The sequence below is a fragment of the Rhinopithecus roxellana genome, chromosome 12 (assembly GCF_007565055.1).
Source record: "Rhinopithecus roxellana isolate Shanxi Qingling chromosome 12, ASM756505v1, whole genome shotgun sequence".
NCBI classification, from domain to species: Eukaryota; Metazoa; Chordata; class Mammalia; order Primates; family Cercopithecidae; genus Rhinopithecus; species Rhinopithecus roxellana.
This window is the reverse complement of record NC_044560.1, coordinates 95,541,539-95,560,032: the sequence shown is the minus strand read 5'-3', so window position 1 is coordinate 95,560,032 and position 18,494 is coordinate 95,541,539. Positions and strand designations below refer to the sequence as shown.

General features: G+C 51.4%; 2 protein-coding genes across 14 annotated transcripts in view; one reads left to right on the top strand and one right to left on the bottom strand.

Moving 5' to 3' along the window:
* ERI3 (ERI1 exoribonuclease family member 3) overlaps nt 1–9,908 on the top strand; it is a 136,507-nt gene extending 126,599 nt beyond the window's left edge. For all 13 annotated transcript variants that reach the window (XM_010371918.2, XM_030942183.1, XM_010371920.2 and 10 more), the window contains one exon: nt 9,357–9,908. In XM_010371918.2, the coding sequence (XP_010370220.1) occupies nt 9,357–9,439 (83 nt within the window). In that variant the 3' untranslated portion in view covers nt 9,440–9,908. The remainder of the gene's footprint in view (nt 1–9,356) is intronic.
* A 412-nt stretch (nt 9,909–10,320) lies between these two features.
* Nucleotides 10,321–17,399, bottom strand: DMAP1 (DNA methyltransferase 1 associated protein 1). Its single transcript, XM_010371912.2, has 10 exons — nt 17,010–17,399; nt 16,409–16,500; nt 15,952–16,147; nt 12,513–12,671; nt 12,230–12,397; nt 11,751–11,936; nt 11,517–11,588; nt 11,120–11,192; nt 10,690–10,982; nt 10,321–10,440 (listed from the first exon to the last, which is right to left on the bottom strand). The coding sequence occupies exons 1-10, from the start codon at nt 17,112–17,114 to the stop codon at nt 10,381–10,383; spliced, it is 1,404 nt and encodes a 467-aa protein (XP_010370214.1). The 5' UTR covers nt 17,115–17,399; the 3' UTR covers nt 10,321–10,380.
* Nucleotides 17,400–18,494: the final 1,095 nt, after the last annotated feature.

Here is an 18,494-nt window from a genome sequence, read left to right as displayed (position 1 = left end):
GTCAGGATACTGAGGTTATGGCAGACAGGTCTCTTGGGAGGGAGGTGGCCGTGGTCTGGATTGATAGCACGTGCTCACAAGAAAGTCTCCAGATAGTCTGCTGGTACATGGGTCTGGAGCCGGGTCACAGGTCCTGGTACTTTCCAGCTACCTGGGGCAGCACAGGCAAGTGGCATAACCTCTCTGTATCTCAGTATCCTCATTTTACAAGGAATCTGTCCTGGTAGTTCAGGCCATTCTGGAAGAGGGTAAGGCCCTGACATGTTCCTGTTGGAACCACTACAGGGCCCAGAAGACTGATGAGGCTGCCAGGTATGGCAGATCAGCTCAGCTGTTCTCAGTAGCCAACCCCTCCCTGTGTGGGTTCCCTTTACTTGGCTGTAGGTGATCTGGCTATAACTTGGCACTTCTAGTTGGGGCATCCCAGACCAGGAGGAAGGTGAGGCTTCCTGGCCCCTCTACCTGGATGGGGCCTTGGCTGGGATTGAGGTGGGGGAGGTGGGCATCCTCTGTAATGGCCAGAGCAGCCGCCCTGTTACTACGGCGTATTTCACTTTTAATTCTGACATATAATGTAATGATCTTTTTTAAGGCCCGATGATATTATCTGCCTGACTAGATTATTGAGTCTTCATCATCTCCCGATAAATTTATGGCCAGGATGAAGCTCAGGATTTATCATCAGTCAATAGAGCTCGATACTCTAACAAGGCGTGTAATAAGATATACATATTTAATGATCCAAGGGGAGGAGCGCTAATGGGAGTTGAGTGAGTGGTCCATGGGGCTGGGGCTCTGCCCTAGGGTTGCCATGGCTGTGGGGACATGGATGTGGTCTTTGCCCTATGGGCCCCAACTCTGGTCTTTCTCAGGACTGCCTCAGTCTCCTCCTTCCCAAGAGCCTGAGATAGGGAGAGGTAGGGAAAGGAAGAGGCAACATTAGGGCCAGGCCAGAGCTAGGGCCCAAGCATTTTCAGCCCAAAGGGTGTATGCACCCCCTGAGAACTTCGCTCCCGCTTCCAGGCCTTGGAAGGGTTGGGGGTGTCCTTAGACCTGTACGCCCAGGCCCCTGAGCATTAGGGCGAGCCCACAGGGAGGGAGTGCCGGGGCTGCGTGCCCAGGCCGCACTGATGGTGACGGATGGTTTTTCATTATAGCCTCTCAGGTCCTGCCCGCGCCCTGTGTGGAAATTCTATTTATTCCCTAATTTGTAAAAATTCCCTCTTTATCTGATCCCAATCAGGGCGGGGTAATTGGCTCTCTGGGGCAGCGGCTGGGGTCCTTGATGAAGAGCTATGTGGATGTACCCAGCCCGGCCCCCACCCAGCCTGCCACCAGGGCCCACAATTAATAATGATTTGCAAATGGCAGACAAGCAATAACACAGAAAGATGTGGCGTCCGTGCTGCCTCTTCATTTCCTTCCCTCGCAGATATAAATGGCCACAGAACAAAAACCCAGCACTATAAATTCTAGAATTAGTTATTCACCGGGATAAATGGGGCCCGGAGCCACCAGCCACTCTCCCTGCCACCGTTCTTGCCTGCTTTCCCTGATCCAGGTTCTGGCCCCATGTCTGTCTTGAGCCTGGCGCCTGACTCTTCTGCCTCTTTGGCTCACAGCACAATTCCTCAGTTTCTTCCCATTACTCCAGCTACCTCCTCCTGTGTGGCCGAGACTTGGGAGTGGTCACCTGGTCTGGGCCTGTAGCTTCCTCTGCAGGGCTGGAGCCAGCAGGTGGGATCCTCCCTCCACCTCTTCATGTGGACCTCCCTGGCCTACCCAGTGTGGTTTCTGTCCTCATTCTGTATTGGGGTTTAAATGAAGCTGACATGTCCTGCCAAGCCTGGGAGTCTGGATAAGGGTTGGTTTTGGGTATCATCTTTGGCATTTGGGACCAATCCTGTCCCTTGGCCAAATCTGAGTTGAGTTCCTGGTGGCCAAATGCACTGTAAGTGACATAAGGGGTTTGATGCTGTGCTTACTGGTCAGGCAGTTCTGGGATGCTAGCAAAGGGGTTTCCGGGCACCGTGCCCTCCCGGCCAGGCACATCCCCCCCCCAACCCCACTGCCCCCAAGTGGCTGTGAGCTGGCGGGTAATGGGCGTGTAATGGCCTCATTTCCATGCCTGGCCTCCAGGAGCGGCGGTAAGTGTTTGATTGCCTTAATTTCCAAACACATCATTATCCCAGCTTTACCAGCGCTTAATAAACACTTTATGAGGATTTTTTTAAAAACATCTTCGGTCCGCATACTTCTCTGAAGTGATAAACTCTAATTAAGTCTAATATTTAAAAATATGGTAATGGTGAGTTGTTTGAATAAGTGGACTGCATTTCTGTAATTTCATTATTACGTAAAACACGCTAATTATTTGGAGCGCGCTTATTACGGTGAGAGAAATCGCCTGCTAATCAAGATGAAATTGCCTTTTCCCCTTATTGTGGAACCATTGTCATCCTTCACCATCAGCCTGTGGCACCTCCAGGCACCTCGGTGGGGTGGAGGGGGCTGAGGGGAGGGGCTGAAAGGGGTCACTTTGGAGTGGAGGCTATAAGGACCCTGTCTGGGGGAAGGGGGGAAGCTATGGGAGCCATGGCTGTGGGGAGAAGGGAGTGTGTCTAGGAAGTGTGTCAGGTGGGCCAAGGTGGTCGTGAATGGGGGCTCGGGACTGTGTAGGCCATGTCTGAGACAAGGGGGGGGTGGGGATATCAGGATATTATTGTTGGAATAACATTATTTTTAGATGTTATTGGAATTACAAAAATAATAACTAACCGAGCTACTGTTTTAAGCACTTCACAAATAACTCATTTCATCTTTTAACAACACTTTGAGGGCCGGGTGCGGTGGCTCACGCCTGTAATCCCAGCACTTTGGGAGGCCGAGACGGGCGGATCACGAGGTCAGGAGATCGAGACCATCCTCACCAACATGGTGAAACCCCGTCTCTACTAAAAATACAAAAAATTAGCCGGGCGAGGTGGCGGGCGCCTGTAGTCCCAGCTACTTGGGAGGCTGAGGCAGGAGAATGGCGTGAACCTGGGAGGCGGAGCTTGCAGTGAGCTGAGATCCGGCCACTGCACTCCAGCCTGGACGACAGAGCCAGACTCCATCTCAAAAAAAAAAAAACAACACTTTGAGGGAAGTTATTGCTGTAATTATTATTATTCCCATTTTAGAGAAGAAGAAACCAAAACAAAGAGAAGTTAAATAGAATTCAGGAACTTGCTCAAGTTCACATGGTTACTGAGTGGTGGAGTTTGGATTCAAACCCAGAAGCAGGATATACTGGGGCTGTCTGCTGTGTCAGTCCTAAACTCACTGTCTTGGCCTCCGTCTTCCTTCTAAGCTAACATTTGATGCTAAACCTTAAACTGCACCCAGCTGTTGGGTCCCCATCACAGAGTTGCCAGATAATACAGGGTTACAAATAATACAGGACACTAAATTTGAATTTCAGATAAATAATTTTTAGTATTAAAAAAATAATTATGTCCTGTATGGAGCTGGGGCTACATTTAATCTGGCAGTCCTGTGTCAAGCAGACCTAGGCCATTACTGCTGCCAGGATGTCTAGACAGACAGATGTGGCAATAGTTGAGGTTCTAGAATGTGGACACACCCAGGGATCCTGCTGTGTCACCCTTACCATGCATGGTTCCTACTCCTTGCACTGTTTTCCATACCCCCTCCCAACTACCCTACCCTATCTCTGCTGGTCCCTGTTCCATGGACTCTCGCCCCATTCCTCACCATGTCCTGAAGATCACTAATAAAGTGCGTTACCAAGCTAAGCATTCCGCAGGCAGGAGGCCTGTGGAGACTCCAGCAGACCTCAGGATGTGTCTGCATGCTCCTTTAGGCCACACTGCCTCTTAGTCCCATAAGATCAGCAGCTTGCCACCCTACTGTCCCTCCTGTTCCCCTAGTTTGATTGGCTTCTTTGATCATTTCACATACATTCTCTCCTGCCTCCAACAGACACATGTATGGGAGTTGTATATATGATAGAGGTGTCATTTCAAAAGGATGGGGAAAGTGTAGACAGTTCAGTCAGTGGTGGTAGGACAATTGGCTATCAGGGGAAAAAAGTTAAGAGTTTATTTCTTACCACACACAAAAATAAATTCCAGACAGATTAAAAAGTTAATATAAAAAAACTGAAAGTATTAGAAGAAAACATAGGATAGTTGTGTGTGTGTGTGTTTAATAATGCTGAGATAGAGAAGACATTAGCCTAGAAACCGTAAAGAAATGCCTGACAAATTTAGATGTCCCATAGGAATATGACTTATCCAAAGCTAAGTTCATCACTGCCGCAAATTTGCATCTTCCCTGGTATGCCTTATCTCAGTGAGTGGCACTGAGATCCTAGATGCTCTCCCTCTGCCACCCTAATCCCCCCATTAAGGCTTGCTCATTCTGTTTCCTAAAAATTCTCTTACCTCCATCCACTTCCCCCACATCTTCAATAGATCTTCTCCATTTCCACTGCCACTGGCCTAGTTCTGGGCCATTATTTCTGGTCTGGACCACAGTACAATCTGCTAATTGATCTGTCTGCCTTCAGGGTTAATCCTTCTAATCCTGTCCTCACATCTAGGATGATAATTCTGAAACACAGATCTGGTACTGTCATTCCCCTCCTTAAACATGTTAATGTCCATCATTCTCAGAATATGAACATCTTAAGCTCCTTAGTTTAGCATTTGGGTTCTTCAGGATTCCCTTTAGTCAGTCACTGACCACCAGCTTCATCTGACACTCCCTTCTGATTCTTCATCCCCCCCACCCATCTGATAAACTTAATTTTTTTTGGACACTCCACATTTCACCTCCATAAATGTGCCTATGCTGAGAACACCTTCCTCACCCCAACCCTAACTGGGTGGGCTAGCTCCCTCCCCCATCCCCTAAGACCTCTGCTTAACAACTCTGGAGTCTTTTCCTAATCCTCAAACAGAACTAGATTACTTTTCCATGCATCCTTTTCTCATAGCACTGCACACCTGACAGGGCTATCTTTGAGTTCCTTGAGGGCAGGGAGCTACAGAGTCTTGCATATCCCTCAGAAGCATTACGGTACAAGATCACTGAACATACAGAAGGTGTCAGTGCATGTTTGCTGAATGAATGAGTACATGAATGAATGGACTTCTCATTTCTTGGGTCCCCTTCCTCCTGAGGGTCTCCCTAGCCCAGGCCCTGCTTCCTGTCCACTGTCACTCAGTTCCCAGGTAAGTACCACTAATGGAGAATATCAGCCTCAGGTTGTTTGCCCTTTGTGAGCTCTTTCTGGGTGTCCTAAGTGATCTGAACAACTCTTCTGTGTGCAGATTCTTTGTCAGGCAGACATTTGACTGTCCTTGGGCCCAGCCAACAAGCTTATCCTTCCTTGTTAGGTGCTAGCCCCACTAATCTTCTCTCAGGGATTTATGCAGCTGCACTCCTCACATTATGGTCCTGGCAATATAAAAATATTTCCAACACTGAGAATATTAATGCCCCAAAAAAGAGGAAAGGGTCATCTTGTCACAAATTGATGATCCTGCAGAAACATAAAAACAGGTTAGCCTGGCCAGGAAGGTGCTCATGCCTATAATCCCAGCCCTTTGGGAGGCCGAGGTACAAGAATTGGAGGCAGAAGTTGCAGTGAGCTGAGGTCACGCCACTGCACTCCAGCCTGGGTGACAGAGCGAGACTGTCTCAAAACAAAACAAAATGAAACAAAACCAAAGGTTAGCCTTCTAGAATTTGAAGGTGAGGTAGACCTACTCTTGGAGGCCTCTATTGTGGGTGCAAGGCTGTGCTCCCTGCCACCCCACTCCCACCCTACAGCAGCTTCTTGCTGGCCTCCATAGCTCAATGAGAGGTGCTGGAAGGCAAGCCTGCTAACCCAGGTGGCCCCCAGAGCTTCAAGCAGAAAACTTTCCAAGAGACTATGTTGCCACCAGACTCACCCTGCTGCTCGCTCTCTCTGAATTTTTGGCCTATTAAAAGCCCCAGATCTGTCTCTAGTGCTTCTGCCAAGCTTCCTCACTTTCTAGTAGGGCCATAGACTTAAAAAAAAAAAAAAAAAAAAAAAAAATATCAAGGCTTCAAGGGCTGGAAAAAGACCCTGGAGCTGGAAGTCCATGGCTGTCATTCCACTGACGCTAGGTGAACTGGAGCAAATTTCTTCCTTTCCCTGGTCTCTCTTTATTGTAGTGGGCCAACTGCAACAAGTTAGACTCCAGAAATACCCAGTAAACAGGATCTGAAGTCAGAATTTGGAGTGAATGCCAATTTGGTTTCACCAAGTCTGCCGGCCCCTATCAGGCATCTGTGCTATCAGTTGTATACACTTTCTCACCACTAGGTCCTCCAGAAAACTAGCTTCCTTGCCTTTTCGTCAGAAAGAGGAGGTATTCCAAGCATAAAGAACAGCATGTGCAAAGATACGGGTGCAACACCTTGTTCAGTCCTCACAATAACAGCAAGGCCATTATCACCCTAGTAGAGGAACCTAAGTATTAGAGACGCTAAGCCCTTGCTGCGTGTTATGCAGCCAGTGGGTGAAGTTTAGATTGGAAACATGTCTTTCTGTCTCCAAAACCCACTTTGTCATTTTCAGAAAACAGTGAGTGGGGGTCCTTTAGAGTCCAGGGATTGAGGGTTGAGCATGGCAGAGACCAGAAATAGCAGGGATCAATTTTTGTGGAGTCTTTAAGACACATTACAGAGTGTAGACTTTAAACTGAGGGCAAGGAGAGCCATTGAATGGCTTTAAGGAAGAACATGATCAGATTTATGTAAGAAAAATCACTTTGGCTGTAAGAGAATGAATTTGAGGGAGAAAGAGGACAGCTGTTGTAATACAAGATGATTAGGCAGAGAATAAGAAGAGAAAATCTGCAGAAGTTCATACTTGATTAGATTTGGAGAGTGAGGGAGAGGGCAAAGTGGCAACATGACTCTCAGATTTCTTCTTTGGGCATTTTGGGTGGATTATGGTGCCATTCACTGGGACGGAGAACATAGCAGGTTGAGGGGTAAGCAGCAGCTTGGAGAGAAAATTAGCTCATGATTGGATGTTTAGGGTTTATCTAGAAAGAGATGTTCAGGAATATGTGGTGTGGAGCCCAGGAGCTGTCCAGGCTGGAGACGGCGATCTTCAGGGGGTAGCCTAAACTCACGATTTAGATGAAGTCATCCAGTGTGTAGAGTGGGGAAGAGGTCAAGGACAGAGATTGGGACATGGGGACCCTCTCCCAGCACAGGGCCAGGCACAGGTGGGAGATCAGTGCTTGCCCACTGGATGGCTGGTGGCCTGGGGGTTGGGGCTGGGACATTCACTTGGGCCAGGGGAAGCAAATTGAATGATCTGTCCAGCAATGAGGGAGGAGCCAGATGAAGTCAATAGAAAACTAATTTTCTTTTCTGCTGGAAGAAATGAAGTGTGTGGCCGCTGGGTAATTGCAGATAACGAGGGGACTTATTCTTAATATGCACAGCGGCCATGGTCCCTAGGGTACAGGAGACAGGAAGGATTGGAGGTGCCCTGATAGGGCCAGACTTATTTGGGAAGAAAATCACCCTATCATAGTCCCTCTACTGGCACCACCACAGCTCATGGGCCCCATCCTAACCCCTCCCCCTCTTAGGCCCCTTCCTGTCAACTGCCTAGCACAGCCCCTCCCTCCTCCACCCTCTACCCCCACAGCACAGGCGCACACACTAAGAGAGACAAATGATGGGGCCTCAGCTGAGTGGGATGCGTGTCCGGCCCATAAACCACGGGGATGGGTCACGTCTGGAGTTGCCATGGCCGCCACTACCCACCCATCTGTCTTCCTACTGTTCTGCCTCAGACCAGCCCATACGGCTTCCTGAGTCCCTGGGGGAAGGTGTCACCTCTCCATGCCCACATCCACTGCAGGTACCTCCACACTGAGCTCTGCAAGACAGGACCCTGTCTGACTTGCCTGCCCAAAGCAGGCTCCGCAGAGCTAGGATCTGGCTAGTGATGCAGGGTGTGGGCCGACCAGAGACTGCGCCTCCTACTGCCCTTGTCTAGTGCGGAGGGTCCCCTTCCTAGGCTAAGGTCCTGGCAAAGGTGGGCCTTGACAGGCAGAGAATTCCTGACCCCACCTTGACCTTACTACCCCCAACACTTGATTATGACATTGTTGTACAATATTTCTACAATCACAGCATCGATCCTATGAAGGCTGGTGGTGGCTGAGGCCCTGGTTATGGCCCAGGAGCATCTAAGGGAGATGGGAGAAGAGGCAGGTGAGGGGATAATGAGTTGGTGGCTGCGTGGGCAGCTGAATAGAAAAACTCAAGGCACTCAGGCTGCTTCTCTCCTAGGCTTCCTCTAGTGGAATAAGCTCTGGGCAGGTGCACTTCCTGCTGGTGGTGGCAGTGGTGAAACAAATCCTGGCCCATGTCCATGATACTGAGGCCCCAGAGGCCTGATCCTGCAGCCTCCAGGGTTCTAGAACTGTTGAAAGCATCCAATACTGGATAAATTGTTTGTGATAGTCTAATACAGGCAGACATATTCCACAACGTATGGGCAGAAACAGGGCCCAAAAAGGGACTAGCACCCACTTTGAGCCTACTAGGACAGAGGCAGGGCTTCCGCCAACATATACAGGAGTGTCTGGTAGAGGGCTGATGGCCAAGGCTATGAGGAGGACCACAAATCTGGACCCTCCCCATCCTGTCAGAGCTGCACTGGAACAGGTGCCCAAGCAAGTTGCTGTTTGAGCACACAAGCCCAGGACACAGGGCAGGTGTGTTTCCCAGGGCCCTGGGCCAGCAGTGCCGAGCCTTGTGCCTTGTCACTAGTGATTATGGCCTGGGTCACATCTTCCACACACACGAAAGTCCCGGCAAAGTCACCCTGGCCGTGGGTGTGATGAATGGCCGCCCAGTAATGAAATGGAGACATCAAGGCGGGTGGCGGGAAGACGGAGTGTGGCGGACGGGCCGTCCCCACGCGGCGGCAACAAGAAGGATCGCCCAGCGGCCGGGGGCCGTCAAGGGAGAAATTACACATTTACTCTGCCTTTTTCTTACTGCGACGGTGCCCATACATCACCGCTGGGGCTGGGGCGGGACATGCCGGCCAATTTCCAGCATGAATTATGGAACTGAGAAGCATCAAGACCAGGCTTCCTGCTGGCCCAGCATCACCCAGCCCAACCTGAAGCCAGGGGTGCTGCCACCCGGGGATGGGACCACCTTCTCTAAAGCCTGTGGCTCCTGAATCTGACCCTGCTTCCCACCCCCGCCCTTGTAAGAGCACCTGTGGGCATGGAGGGGAAGGATCTGGGGCCGATCTAAATGTCTTCTCTCCTTTTTAGACGACTGCAAGAACATTGCCAACATCATGAAGACACTCGCCTATCGAGGCTTCATCTTCAAGCAGACATCGAAGCCATTCTGATTGGTCGAGGACAGGATGGGGCAGGACAGGGTAGCTGTTTGGCCCAGCCCAGAATCCTCCTCTCCCTCACCAGAGGGGAAGAGGGAGAGTGGCATAGCTCTGCATCCAGAGTGTCCCCCAGCTGCCCTGTGGGCTTGTGCCCTTGGCGTGGGCTTGTGCCCTTGCAAGGGCTTGGCCACTTGGCCCTTCTGGAGCAGACACTTTGTGCCCCCCATCCCCACCCCTCAATCTCAGCCCAGTATTAGCCCCTCCCATTGCGGGCCTGGGCTAGGGGAACCCAGGCACTCACCGCCTCCTCCCTGGTACACAGGCTTCTGTGGGGCCAGCAAGCCCCCCCCCGTGCCCCCTCCCATCCATAGTGCATGGTGTGTGGTGCCCCCAGGGCTCCAGGACAGATCAGGCCCCACCTTGTGTCTACCCCCATCCCCGCTGTGAACGTGCCACTGAATAAAGTCGGGGAAACGAGGCAGTGGGTGTGTGTGCAAAGCCGTCTGTGTGTGTGAGGCTGCTGCTGCGCCAAAGCTGTCAGGATGTGAAGGTAGGTAGAGCATGCTCCAGACTGCCTCTGTGCACAAGGCCATCCGTGTGTGACTGGCCATCACTGCAGCACCTGTGACACCCTCACTCAATATGCACACAACTGTGGCAGTGCGGGGACTATCAGTACAGGCTGTGTGCAAAGCCATCTTGATTGTAAACCACAGGTGCTCTGAGGTTCAGGAGTTTGGGTGAAACTCATAGTGGTTAGTGGTCAGAGAGCTGCAAAGGGCCTGAACACAGGCAAACCTACCTGCCACCCTGTGGAGTGGCTCTGACAATCCCCTCCTGGCCCACCCTTCCCACTAGGGGCATCAGAAGTGAAGGAAAGGAAAAGGAAGCAGCCTGGTCCAACTTAGCAGCTCTATTTACATAACAGCGTCGCCCACACCCCGTGGGGTCTCTCACGGCTTCTTGGCTTTCTTCACAGAAGATGAGCTGGAGGCCGACTCCCGTCGCTTTCTCTGAGGACACACAGAAGGCATTGAGGTCAGTGACCCCCAAGGCCTGAGTCAGGCTTAGTGCATGTGTTTCACGTGCTCAGGGACAAAGACACCCACTGGTCAACCCACTCCTAGCCCTCAGTCTCAGACCCACACAGAAGTGATGATCATCCCTGCTGCAGGCACTAGAGGGAGAGGAGCCCCTACACCCATGTGCATGCGCTCACTCGCAGGGCCAAGGCATGCCTCCCAGCCTGTCCAGGCTCTTACCGAATTGGGTGTGAGGGGTGCGCCCACCACATCAATGATGGTGTCCTTGGGGTCTGGGCCAAGTCCTGGTTCAGTCACTGCTGGCTCAGCAGAGGCCGGGCCTGGGCCTGATGCTGGTGTGGCAGGGCCCCCCAGCACACCTGCCCGGGCCAGTGCCTCGTGACGGTGCCGCAGCATTTGCAGCTCATACTCGCAGTTGGCACAGGCCTGCTTGAGCTCGTACAGCAGCACCAGGTCGCTTCGCAGCTCGTTGAACATGTGCACCAGCTCCTCCGTAGGTGTCGGGCTCAGCTCTGCAGGCAGGTGGCGGGCAGCACAGGGGCAGAGCCCAGGTGTGGTAGAGGGTCAGCCACGTGAACTCCCCCCCCACCCAGCCTTTATCCACAGCCTCGGGTGGGTACACCCTGTGGGGCCCAGTCCCCACACTCACCCACACCAAGCTCCAGCAGCATCTGTTCCAGGGCCTTGATCTTCTTCTGTCCCACAGAGCTGGGCAGCTTCATCTGCAATGAAAGCTGGCAAGCTAAGCCTCTCCCAGCCACAAGAGGCTTAGGATGAAGGGGACAAAAGGCAGTGGGAAAGAGGTGTGGAAGAGATGGTAACACATGGAGGTTAACTATGGGTCAGAAGAGGAAATAGCCAGGAAGCTGAATACAGTGAAAGCTGTGACCTTAGCCTGGCCACATCATTGAGACCCTGGCAAGGCCACCTCTGTCTGCAGCAATCTCTGCTACCACTCCATCCCCACCTGCCTTCAGCGTTTGGGCCACATGGAGCCCAGAGCAGAGCCCAGGGCCCAAACATGCTAAAGGAGGTGACTCATGTACCCGTTGGCTCCGCAGCGTGACACCTGCAGACTTGAAGTCTGGAAACTTGATGCCTGCAGTCTCAGGAACAGCCTGGGGGAGAAGGCATTATGGAGATCAAGGTGTCGCAGGGAGAGCCCAGGGTTAGTCCCAGCACCCCATCAGCACTGGGTGCTCTCAGAACCCTCCACTCGGGGTGGGGCCTTGTGCCAGGTGACCCTTCCACCCTGAGCTGGGCTGGCTGAGCCTCCGCACCGGCTTCTCAGCCTCCTTTTTCTGGGGTAGCTTCTTCTTGGGGGCTTTGCGTTCCGTGCGCCGCTGCTCTGCAGTAGTGTCTGCTGCTGTGATCAGCTTCTGCAGGTCCTGGCTGCGTTTCTCCCGTTCCTTCTTCCGGGCCTCGATCTTGCGCAGCTCCTGTAGCAGGTACTCCTCCTCTGCCACCTGGGAAAGTGAGGGATACAAAGTGTGTGAGGGCACTTCTAGGAGTGAGGGTAGACAAGGAGGTGATGGGGTGTCTGTGAGGGAATCTGAGAAGTAAGGGATCACAAGGGAGGTGAAGGGCTATGAAAAGCAGGGGGAATGGCCCATGAGAGGCAGGAATGGGCTTGGGGCAGTTAATAGGGTATCAGTGGGAGGCAGGGGGACCTGGGAGTGGGAGTTGAGGGGTACGGAGGATGGAGGCAATGGGCAAGGGGTTTGGGGCATGGAGGACAGGTATATGGCCTTGGGCTAACCTGCTCTGGGGTCCGGTTGTAGAGACGCTCAAGCTGTTCCTTCCGCCGTCGTTCATGCCCAGCATCAAATACTGGTATCTTAAGGTCTGTGCCTGGCACAGCCCGCACGTTAGCAAGCTTAGCACAGATGTGGTAGTACCGCTCCTTCAGGTCTTCCACAGAACGCTTCTAAGAAGCAAGACAGGGTGGAGGAATGAACATTCAGGGGCATGTGGAAGAGATGGCATAAAAGGGCCTGCTAGACCCAGAAGCTGGGCACACATGCAAATGCACAGTGGCTCACCTTGAACTGCTGGTGGTCATACCGGTCATGGATAACAACAAAACGCAGGTCAAAGCGGCGGCTGAGGTCAAAGAGGTGGTCAGTTTCTGCCTTAGTCCAAGCATCATCATGGAGATAAAGCTGGTACTCCTGCTCTGAGTACACAGGCACCTGCACAGTCTACTGGCACAGAGGGACACAGTAGGGGCATGCCCACATCATGTCATGTCTAGCAGGCTCCAGCCCCCAGTGACCACAGCTCCTCCTGTTTGTTGCCAGCCCCTGGGCCTGTGTCCCTGCAGCGTGGAGTGAGGAAAGAACCTGTCTGCTTGACTAGAGGTCCTAGCAGGGTTTGGGACTGTAGCCTCCCCCTGATTCATTCCAGGAGCAACTTCACTGTCTCCAGCTCCAGAGCCTCAGTCATGGGACACACACTCCTGCCCCCATGGTTAAGGTGAGGGGCCCACATCTAAGTGCTTCTGTGGAGTCCAAAGGTCAACTCTGGAGTAGGACAGATGGCTAATTACCTGGAGAAAGGCCCAGCAGCCCCTAGTCCATATAACTCTTGTCTGAAGCACTACTGCCACCCAGTGGGGACAGTGGGACTTGCTGCTCCCCCAGAGTTTGCCAAGGTCAGGCATCTCTACAGAATCTGGGCCTGAATCCTACTCCCAACATAGGCAGCCCTGCTAATGCCCCTTCCTCCCTTCTCCCATACCCACAATCCTACAGACCTCCCCCAGAGACAAACAGCACTACCACCAGCTGGGTCTGTCAGAGACCCAAGGAAGGAGTCAATGCTAGACTAGATCAGGAAAGTCTCTCTTCTCAGTTAAAGACCACAACCAGCTCCAAAACTGGTCGCCTTTTGGACATCTCCTACTGGAGGTCCCCCATGTACCTCAAACTTATCTCAGTACTGAACTCTTGGCCCTCCCTCAAACATTATCTTCTCCAGTCCAGATTTCAGTCAGTATCACCATCACCCAACCCAGCTGCTCAAGCCAGAAACCTGGGAGGCATCTTAATTCCTATCTTTCCCCTTGACTCCCAACTCCCCTTGACCAAATCTGTGGCTTTTACCTCCAAAATTTCTGTCTCTGTTGCCACTTCCCAGTCCAGCCTACCTGTCACTTGGCTGGATCAGAGAAATAGCCTCCCTGCTGATCTCTGCCCTCATTCAATCCTCCTCCAATCAATTCTCCATCTGCAGCTAAGGTGATCTCTTTGAACAGTGCTACTTAAAGGATAGTCTGCAAACCAAGTGCTGTTTACACTTACCCCTGGTCTATGATGAGAATGGAAACTGAAAGTAGACACTAAAAAACTACCTAACAATTTTACAGTAATTGTATGCTGTTGAATCTAATATGAGGAAACATGAACTTGTATTTTGTCTTTATAATTTTATTATCTTTATCAGTCTCTGATGGATTGGAAATAAAAACAGAAAAATGTCCTTCACCACAGATGATTTGAGACACACTGTCCTAGTGTTCCAGAATATGTATCTTATCATTACCCCCAACTATCCCTTATTAAAATCCTCAGAGGCTCTCCATCTCGGATAAAGCATCTTCTAGATAATTCACAAACTCCTCAAGAGCAAGGGTTGTCCAGTTCATCTCCCACCTTTAGGACTCAGCACACTGTATCAGTGTCTACCAAATCAATTAATGAACACGCAAATAAATGACCTGGCCTCCCACAGCCACTGTCCCTCATGAACCCTAAATTGCAGCCAAATGACTAGCAGTTTCTAGAACATAGCAGACTTCCCCTTGACCTCTGCTCTTGCCTGAAATGCCTTCCACTTCCACATTCCTTCTACCTAGATAACTTTCTCAACCTTTCGAGCTCTCAGGCATCATCTCCTCTGGGAAGTCTCTCTGGTTTGCCAGGTTTGGTTACGTATTTCTCCTATGCATTTTAATTTAACTAAAAAACAAACCAACAACTCAGGACCAGCTGCGGTGGCTCACGCCTGTAATCCCAACACTTTGGGAGGCTGAGGTGGGCAGATCGCTTGAGCCCAAGAGTTTGAGACCAGCCTGGGAAACATGGTGAAACCCGGTCTCTAAAAAACAACACAAAAATTAGCCAGGCATTTTGGTACATGCCAGTGGTCCCAGCTACTTGGGAGGCTGAGGTGGGAGGATCACTTGAGCCCTGGAGGTGGAGGATGCAATGAGCTGAGATCACACCACTGTACTCCAGCCTGGCCGACAAAAAGAGACCCTGTCTCAAAGAAGAAGAAGAAAAAAAAAAAACCCTCAGGAACTGTGCAGCCAGTCCTCTCAAGTAGCTCATAGTCAAGTCAGGAAGACATTTTTTCATTCATTCAACAAATATTTACCATGGGCCTGCAATACCTATGCTGGAGACACAGTGCTGCATATGATAGGCAGGGGTCTTAGCCTCCCAGAGCTCATACTGCAGCTGAAAGAATAATTTTGGTACCATGTGGGAAGTTTGATACACAGAATATAACAAGTGACACTCCAGCCTGGGGACAAAGATTGATTAGAGAAGAGGTAAATGAGGCTTTCAGGCTCTAAGTCTAGGCTATTCCAGGCTGCAGCAGCTGTAAGGCCACACTGTACAATGACTTAAGTAATGGACTAGGAAACCTCGCCCAATATAGCTCTGCCTCTCACTGGCTGGGTGAGTCTGGGAAGGTCCTGCTCTGCTGAGCTACAGTAATCTAGACCAGAGATAACTCAGCTTGGACTAGGGGGCTGGCATAGGGGATGAAGAATATAGTCAGAGATGTGATTTATTATGGAAAAAGAATCAACAGGACTCAATAAATAGATGTGTCACTGGCATCTAGCTCAAACGCTGTGCGCATTCTGAGAGGCCTCCCTGACCATCCTAAGGTAGGACCCCCGCCACACACCTACAACTTCACTCTTTATCTCACTTCATACCCATTCAAATCCAGTTTGGGCAACTGGGTGGAAGATGGTGCCATTCACTAAGATGGGGAACAGATTTGGGACTGACAGAGGGAACATGATGAGTTCTGTTCAGGGTACCTACCTGATGTAAGGTACCTGTGGGGCATTCAGAAAGAGATAGTAAATGACTGGATGCGAAGGAACCACTGCTCTGGATTGGTGACGTGTAGAGAGAGTAACTGAAGCCACAGGGTTCATACTAAGAAAATATAGAGCAAGAAGAGTAGAGTACCCAGGATACAGCTCTGAGGAACAGCAACATTTGAAAGACCAAGAAAAGCCATGAAAAACCAGAGCAGGTCCGGGAAAGAACAGGATCCCCTGGGCAGAAAAGACCCATGGAGTCCTACTCTGCATGCATTTGCCATGAGGACTGGGTGGGTGATCACAGTTGGGCATGAGCATGCCCCTGGAGCCAACCCTAGGAGACTGGAGAGCTTGCATAAATGGCTCAAAGTGGGAGGGCAACCTTGGCCTGTGTCCGAATGAAGGTAGCTCACCTTATTGAACCTGGCAAAGGGATAGTCCTTGCCCTCCTCCGCTGCACGTCGCCAGTGGAAGAACATTGCTCCGTCCTTGCGGGCTGGGTTGGTGAATGGCATCCACTTCCAAGGCCGCACCTTCTTGGAGCCCAACTTGGCCTTCACTGTACGGTATCCCTGACCAGTGTCACTGGGTAGCAATGGGGGTGCATCCCTGGCAGTGAGGTTTAGGGAGATGGGAGGTTAGAATCAGAAGGTGTGTTAAAGAGATTTGTGTCCCAGGGAGCTGATCTACCCTGCCCTATAGCAAGAAAGTCATGACCTGGAGCAAGAGATTTCTGGTCCTCCTGCATCCTGCTAAGCAAGCAGGAGCCCTGGCTGGGGAGGAGAGAATTGGAAGAGAAAACTAGGAGTTAGGGACATGGCAGGTGAATCAGGGGCCAAAACCTGGGGGACTTGGGATTCCAATACTTGCTTCTTGTCAGAGTAGAGCAAGGCATAGACTTCCCGGTGCATGCCCTCCGGCCTCTTGAAAGTCAATGTCTCAGAGGACTTCTTGGATTTTTTCTGAGGAAGGAAACCACAGAAAGGAACCACAGCCTAGACTCCCTTTCCTGAAAATTCTTTAGTCCAGCTCAATCCCTGAAAAAACCAGCACCTACAGGGTCAATGACAGGCAAACTGACACACTGTAAAGGCACAGAAACCCCACTCCCAGGGACACCACCCTACCCCAAAATCAGAGCAGTCCCCTCCCCATTCCACCAACTCTCAGACTGTTACAACGTCTTGATTTCTCCCCAGCAATATCTTGCAGCAAAAATCACACTTGCCTGGTCCTCTCCTCTCTCAGAGGTGTCATACCCTTTTGGTCCCACCGTCTCCCACGACGTCCCACCTCCTCCCTCCCATCAAGGATGACACACATTCTGTGTCCTGTTATGTCACCCCTTTTATCGCCCAACTCACTGTAAGTGTAGCACCCATCCCTTGCCCCATCTCTCTTCTGTTGTCACTCCTCCCCATCTTCACTCCCCTACTCTCCCCTAGCCAATGCTTTCAGGTGCCCCTGCTACCTTGTCCGGGTTGATAATGTCCTTCTTGCTGATGGTCCCAGAGGCTGCATCCCCTTCTGGACCCCCGAGTTCTAGAATGTCCCGTACATCGGCGCCCGTAGCCATCGCGCCTGAGAGATGGGGGAGCCACCGGAGGTCAAGGGTCACTGCCTGAGGGAGGACCAGGCCCAGGTCAGGGGGCGGGGCCAATCCAGAACCAAGCGGAGGCGAGGTGAAGAGGCGGGCCAAGAGGACGAGGGTGGCCCAGGTCAGGTCGGGGTTCTGCCTGTGTCCCACCGCTTGGATGTTCCTAACGGCCCCTTCAGCCACCTGGGCCCTAGAACCTCCGCACCCGTGTCCAGCGGCTGCAGCCCCCACTACCACTCCCCCGTCCCCGCAAAGCCGCGAGAGAAACTTCCGACGGTGCTCATTCGAAACTCGGTCGACAGAAACGCTTCCGGTCGGTGTTGTAGGAAACGGAACCGACTTGGCAACCGAGGGTGAAAGCTACTGGCCGTGCTGAGCTTGCCACCGTTTGGTTCTCCCGCGAGCCTGTTCTCATTGGTGCACTGCCTGCTTTCTGGCATTTTCCCTCTACGATGTTCCGTTGCATCTCAGGCAATGAAAAGAGATACCAGAACTTTGTGACTTTGGGAAGTAACTTAATTTCTCTGGGCCTTTTTCTTCATTTGCAGAATGGAAATTGTATTGGCACCTGTGTAAATGAAATACCAAGAATTCATGTAAAACATTAGCACAGTGCCTGGGACATTTACTGTTTTTTTATTAAATGAGTTAATGATTTGAATTGACCCCCTTCATTAAGTGCTACTATGTACTCCGCACTGTGCTAAGCTTGGAGGTGAAGAGATAAACTTCAAACTGTGATAAGCTTGAGGGTGAAGAAATAAAGGCAGAGCTTCCTAGGGCGGCTGCCAAAATGGAGTAAGGTGTGGGCCCTCATTTGAACCTCCTCTGATGGAGATATCTGTGGGTTGTGGCCTCGTGGGGCTTTCCTGGAGGCCAGCTTCGTGGAACTTCACTAGTATAGGAGCTAGCTGCACTCTTTGGGTTACAAAGAAGCCCAAAACACAGCCTCAAGCAGGAAGCAGCTTAGAAGTATCCTTCAAGGGAATAAACCTGGGGATCTTCCTGGAAAGAGAGAGACAGACAGGAGGTCCTGAGGAAGGGCAGAAGGGACAAGGAAAGCAGCTCCCAGCTTCAGCAGTCTGCAAACCAGCCTGTCAATTTGAAGGACACATAGCCTGGGGGATAGGGTGGGGCTTGTTAAGGCATTAAGAAGGCCAGACCCCAAGTCAAGACCTGCCAAAGATCCCAGCAGGGACTAGAGGAGCAGACAGTTTGCACAAGTTAGCTATAAGTGTTGTAGCCTCTTCTGGCCTGGAGAAGACAAGGGGATGCAACGACTGTAGCCACAAGCCTGACTAGGCCCCAAAACTTTGGAGAACCAGGCCTGGAGGTACATACCTGTTCCTGGGCTTCATT